The sequence below is a fragment of the Fistularia commersonii genome, chromosome 4 (assembly GCF_037954325.1).
Source record: "Fistularia commersonii isolate RoL2024-O1a breed Wild chromosome 4, RoL_Fcom_v1.0, whole genome shotgun sequence".
Taxonomy (NCBI): domain Eukaryota; kingdom Metazoa; phylum Chordata; class Actinopteri; order Syngnathiformes; family Fistulariidae; genus Fistularia; species Fistularia commersonii.
The window spans coordinates 11,070,134-11,076,282 of NC_141287.1; the positions used below are offsets into that span (position 1 = coordinate 11,070,134).

Sequence of the window (6,149 nt, forward strand, 5' to 3'; positions counted from 1 at the left end):
CAAAGACTAGTCCACCACAAGGCACAAAGCTGAGAATGGGATGTTTGCTGGTAAGTGCAATAAAGACTGTGATGACCTCCATGTTGTGAAGACTTCTCCAACCAAGAAGAGCCACCTCTTCTCCACTTACAAGGGACTTTGACAACAATAACGCCTGCATTCTGGACAGAAAAGGTGGGCAGTTTGAGAGAGGAGTCTAAGGAGCCATCTTGGACATGCTGGGGAGCTGGAGAGTGATCCCTCCCAAAAACACCCAAATCAACATGCACATACCAGGAAATCCGTCTGCAACAAAGACAATCTCCTGGATGTAGTCCTTTGACAAATCCTGATTTGTGCACAAATAAGAATGACTGCTCTAAAACTGCACTTTTTGACAAAGAAATAGAACTAGTTAAATAATGCCTCGTTAGGAACACGTCTCACGCAATACTGCCACCTAGTGGTTTGGAGGACCTTAAAAAGACTGCATTGATGGACTAAAGAAGGTCCTGGGAATTCTCTGCACCGTGCAACACATTCAGGTTCTTTTTGAGTTCCACAAATGGGAGAGCTTTTCAGATTAGGCATCAAGGTTTTGTTTCAGGATTTTGAATTAACTCAGAGTCGGATCTTCAACCATGACGGATATAAGGGGCTCCTTGGTCCCAAATATAAACAATTTTAGACTTGAAGCGGGTGAGGTCAGGGCTGGGATGTTCAGTTTGAGGTTAAGTCTTTGGAGGAGGAGCGGGGATGAATGTAAATAGATGCAATGGACTCTGAGAACGGGAGAGGGGTAGAGAGAGAGAGAAAGAGATTAGGTCACTCATTCACAACAATCACGTGTGCCTGCGTGTGTGTCTGTGTGTGTGTGTGTGCTTGGCATTGTAATAAGGCTGAGCTGGCCACTGCTGCTGACTGGCTCTCTCTCTCTCCTAAAGCCTCCAAATACTACACCTCTGATTCAGAACTTTTTTCCACGCAGCTCCTTGGAGCTTTTGCTTATCCTTTGATTTGACAGTCTGCCAACTCACATCTCCAATAATACAATAAAAAAAAGAAAAAAAAACATATTTATCAATCACAATGATTTGAGATGAGTCTACCAAGTATTGATATACACAGACACGAATAATCCAATTTCTGTTGCTGTTGTTGTCATTGTTCTCGGCGGCTGGATGAAGTCTCTCTCCATCAATGTGTGAAATAATGTCCAGTCTAGACGTTCTCATGGTCTCAGGAAACGGCGCACAGGGTTAAGCTGCTATTTGCAGATGCATCCATGTTCTAGCTTTGTCCTGGCTAACACCTTTGTTGTGTAAGCAGCCTGCAGATGCCGAAAGGGTCACAGCGCCCCCAGGTGGCTGAGAAGCATCTCTCTGTGTGGGAAGTGCAAATGACAAATAAATGCCTTGAATTAGAGAATTGTCGACACACATCTGACCTTATAAAAAAAAAAAAAAAAAAAAAAAAAAAAAACACATTTTAATATGGTGCAATTTTGCATGCAAATTGTGTTATATAAATTATTCTAAATTTACTGTCATTTGGGGGTCTTTCAATTTTGAGGTTGATGCTTTTTTTTGGATCTATCGCTTGATTACCATTTAAAAACTTGTATTATATTCCCGAATGCGTTTAATGGTGTTGAGATTTTGCATACATATATAAGTGTTTAAAAAACACAAATATGTATATACTGTATTATTACGCTGTAGACATGCTCACATATGTCTGTGTGTATGTACATTTGTGCATGTATGCATGTATACATACATACACGCAAATATGTATGTGTGTATATATATACATATATAGAGAGAGACATTTGACATGAAGCATGTCAAATGCACACACAAACAAACATATATATGGTATGTGTATATATACTTAAACACTAATGCTTGAAGTATCTACACACAAGCTTATATATATGTGCATGTGTAGATGTGTGTGTCTGTAAATATACACATACATACATATATACATATATATATACAATCACAAACACAAAAATATATATGTACACATATATCTATACGATCACACACGCAAAGAAATATATATACACATATATATAGATAGATACACACACACACAAATGTACATTATTGGGTCAGTTTCTGAAACTCAAATGAAGCTGAGACCTTGAGTTAAGTGATATTTGCATGAGCAAACATTGTTTAGAATGAATTTTAAAACATAAAACCAAGATTAATCTGGATTGGAAAGATACAAAATACATTATTAGCCGTTTGTGCTGGGAACGGTTCTTAATGACAAACAAGCCAAGTCACCAAAACTCTGTTAGACCTGGTTATAAATACAGAGCCGAACATTCCAGACCCAAATCAAACCTTTACATAGATTATCTTGAATTTGAAATTGAGAATATCATTTTGAAAAACTCAATTAAATCCAGATCTTTGTTTGCCCCCCATGAATATTTATGATTTAATATCTCCCAGCACTGATATCTCTTTGGATGTGGTCAAACCTTCCGATTTCATGAAAATAACCTCATCTTGATCAGTTTCTTTATTATCGGTGAACATAATGATGAATGAGTGCAATCACCATCCTGTGAAAACACTCCAGACAACAACAAAAAAAGAAAAGCCTGACAGTACATTCAGTGTGAGCAACATTATGAAGCACGTGTGGCACTGACGCATCGGCCCTCCGGAAGATACCAGACAAAGGGGCCGGCTGACGTTTTAGACAAACAGTATCTTTTGTACAGGCCCCCGGCATTTATTTACTTCATTTGCTTTTTGTGGCTGCAGGTGAGGTGTTGTAGCCGGGCAAATGGCACTTAAAATCAGTTTGAAAAAATTAAATAAAATTAAATAAAAATGAAGTAAAAATTTAATAAAAATGAAGTCAAAGTTAAATTAAATTAAATTAAATTAAATTAAATTAAATTAAATTAAAAAAGCAGTTGTAGAACAAGCTGGACTTCAGTATTCACAGAGCTGCTTGTCGAATTCACAGTTTGCGCTTATATTACAGCCTATTTTCACACAAAATACATCTCTGTCCTTTTGTAGTATTTATACAGTTTCTTCACATGTTTTCCGACCCTTTGCGTTTCAGCAAAGGAGGGGTGACCTTGCAGTGCAATCTTACGGCAGGCAAGACTGAAATGATTAACTCAGTTCCCTTTTTAGTAGTAAAGTAATTTTTACACGTTGGGTGCTAGAGAATCATCGCATGATGACCATGTCAATTGAAAAGAGGAAAAATAATGGAAGAAGAACTCATTTTTTGAAGTCATTTCCCTCTTTGGTCGTCTCACATGAGCCGCACTACGCAGAGTGACCTCTAGATGGCGCCAAAGTCCACTGGGTGAGCAATTCGACTGAGCGATTATAACGGGTCCGAAATACCTATTTTATATCATAGTTATTTATTTTTTAATTTTTTAATTTTATTGTCTACGAATTCTTTTCGTGTTTTTTTTCTTGTTTGTTTTTTTAAGGGGTTCTGTTCATGGAATCCGTCCTTAAAAGCGTTAAAGTCCCTCCTGCCTGGGACTTTCATGGACTGCAATTCTGTTTTTCTTACGCATAATAATAACAACAATAATAATAATAATTCTAACTAAAATGTGGTCGGTTTTGAAGAAATCATTTTAAACCTTAAGAGTCAATTGTAGTGGCCGTTGATGTTCCCCAGGCCGTTGATGTTGTTCACGCATCCGATGTGCGTGGGCGACACGGTACCGAAGGGCCCCGCCGGCTGCAGGTTGTGGCTGTGGTAGAGCGCCGCCGCCGACGGGGATCCGGGCCAGTAGGAGAACCCCGAGGGCCCCACGCCGGGGGCCACCAGGTTGAGTTTGGAGATCCCAGAGAAAGGGATCGGGGAGAAATTGCCCTGGAATTTGTAGATGGCCTGCTCCGTGGTGGACGGCTGGCACACTTGCGCCAGGCCGTGGAAGTCGAACTTGTAGGCGTAGCGCTTGCCGTGCACTTTGGTCATGATGTTCTTGTCGTAGTAATAACGCAGCGCACGACTGAGCTTGTCGTAGTTCATGTTGGGCTTGCTTTTGCGTTCGCCCCAGCGCCGCGCCACCTCGTCCGGGTCTACGAGCTTGAATTCGCCGTTGGTTCCCTCCCAGGCGATGCAGGACATGTTGGCGCTGTCCGACAGGAGCTCCAGGAGGAACTGCCACAGCTGGATCTGCCCGCTGCCTGCGGAGGAGAGGGGCGGGAGAAAAAAAATACAGGAAAAAAAAAATGGGAAGGCCCGTCAGCTGCAGGAATGACGAAAAAAAAGATGCATTTCTGGCAAATGACAACCATAAAATAGGAACAAAAATGAAGAATGAACAACACGCATGACTTTTTATATTAGTCCCCTGCAGGATAAAAGGTTAAAATTAAGAAGGAAAATCTCTATTATTATTATTATTATTATCATTATTATTATTATTATCGCTTACTGTATTATGTATATTCTTTTCATTTGATTACAAATAAAATTCGTTTTCACAAATAATAATCCCCCAAGCTTCATCGTTTCAATATTTACCAACAGGTTCGTTTGGTTTTCCACTTCCGGATTGTTACTAGGGTTTTTGTTCGCAATATAAACAAGACATATTGTCTTGTTATCCGACGAAATAAAAAAAACGCGATAAAATACGGTTTATCTTGTTATCCGACGAAAAGGTTAAAAGTGAAAGAAATAATAAACCGTGATAAAAAAAAACAAAAAAAAACAACCGCAGTTTGCCCACTCAAGAACCTAATCTACACCGTGTGGGTTAAAACGGATGTAATAATCTTAATTCTAGTTACAAAAATAAAGTGGTTTATTATCATTATTGTAGTTCCTGTTGTTGTTATGAGAGTAATAAAAGTGTCATTAACAGATCGAAGATTCAAATGTATAATATTGGTGGGGGTAATTGATCATTATTTTCTGATATTTCTTTTAATTCCTCCTACCTTTCTGTGCTCCAGTGTTTATCGGACCCCAGGTCGTCCCTTTGCTGTCTTTTAACAGATTCTCCGTCGGATCTGCGAAAGAGAAGAAGTGATGAAAAAGGAAGGGAGAGGATTTCTGGAAGGACGAGGCCCGATTTTAGTTTCACGTTTTGTCTGTGTGGAAGGAGTAAATAAAATAAAATAGAATAAAATAAAATAAAATAAAATAAAAAAGATGAATAAAATAAAATAAAAATAAAATAAAACTGAAGGGGTTGGGGCAGGGTGGTAAACCGACTTCAAGCGGTTAAATTTGATAAACCCGGATGAAATGGGGAAAATAAGAACAGTCTTGCAAAAAAAAAAAAAAAAAAAAGGATTCAGATTAAATTTGGAAAAATATTTAAAAAAAAAAGATGCAGGTGAGAAATAGGGAATAATCCTAATCCCTTGACGCTGGCGGAGTCTGAGGCATGAAGCGTGGCGCTGGCTTCCCCTCCGCCGGGGAGCCAGGAAACGCGTCCAGGAAAAAGGATTTCCGATTTCCGACAAAAGAGCAGACGGGCTTTCAGATTCAGGAAAGAGGGGAAAAAAGCCGGAACAATAAGAAACGGAGCGTCGACGCTGTCTCCGGGATTAGAAAAAAAAAAAGAAAAATCTAGCAGGATTATTTTTAATTCTTTGACGATATTGGGTGGGTGGAGTGGAGTGGAGTGGGGGCCCAAACCTGGGAGATACATGTTGAACATGAGGTTTCCTCCGCAGTCCTGCCTCATTGTGTTGGGTTGTTCGGAATGGGATGGATTTCATTTCGTGCGGCGGCGGCGGCGGCAAAAGAGAGTGGGGGGGGAAAAAAAAAAAAGATTTTTCTTTTTTTTTTTTTTTTTTATTTTTTTTTTTTTTATTAAACTTTATCTCATAACTGCGATCTGGAATAAATGCGAGTGGACAGATTGAAGTTTCCAGGCAACTGTCACCGGCCCCCATCTCTGAGACAATATTCAGACAGCAATTTCCCCCCTGCTGCATTGCTTTAATTAAAAGAGCAATTTACCTCTGTCAGCCCGGCCCCGGTGGAGGAGGAGGGGGGCCGGGGGGCCCACAATAAAAAAAAGGGAGAAAAAAAAAAGAGGGCGATAGAAATTCGGCCCTTATCAATCCGCCATCGCGGTTTAATAAAGTTGCCGCGTTAAGATCTGGGTTTCTATGGTGAATTGAAGTGTTTGACATGGAAAC

At 39.8% G+C, this 6,149-nt stretch overlaps 1 protein-coding gene across 1 annotated transcript; it reads right to left on the reverse strand.

Moving 5' to 3' along the window:
* Positions 1 to 2,934: 2,934 nt before the first annotated feature.
* On the reverse strand, positions 2,935 to 5,726 carry fev (FEV transcription factor, ETS family member). The gene is made up of 3 exons (XM_086144571.1): positions 5,641 to 5,726; positions 4,935 to 5,006; positions 2,935 to 4,175 (listed from the first exon to the last, which is right to left on the reverse strand). The coding sequence occupies exons 1-3, from the start codon at positions 5,687 to 5,689 to the stop codon at positions 3,631 to 3,633; spliced, it is 666 nt and encodes a 221-aa protein (XP_086000697.1). The 5' UTR covers positions 5,690 to 5,726; the 3' UTR covers positions 2,935 to 3,630.
* Positions 5,727 to 6,149: the final 423 nt, after the last annotated feature.

Bases quoted from the DNA above. Each gene is read 5' to 3' on its own strand.
- fev (XM_086144571.1), bottom strand. From the start codon at position 5,689: ATGAGGCAGGACTGCGGAGGAAACCTCATGTTCAACATGTATCTCCCA. The intron at 5,007-5,640 runs GTTTGGGCCCCC...TCTCTTTCGCAG, and splicing joins GTTCAACATGTATCTCCCAG to ATCCGACGGAGAATCTGTTA. The intron at 4,176-4,934 runs GTAGGAGGAATT...TCTCCTCCGCAG, and splicing joins AAACACTGGAGCACAGAAAG to GCAGCGGGCAGATCCAGCTG.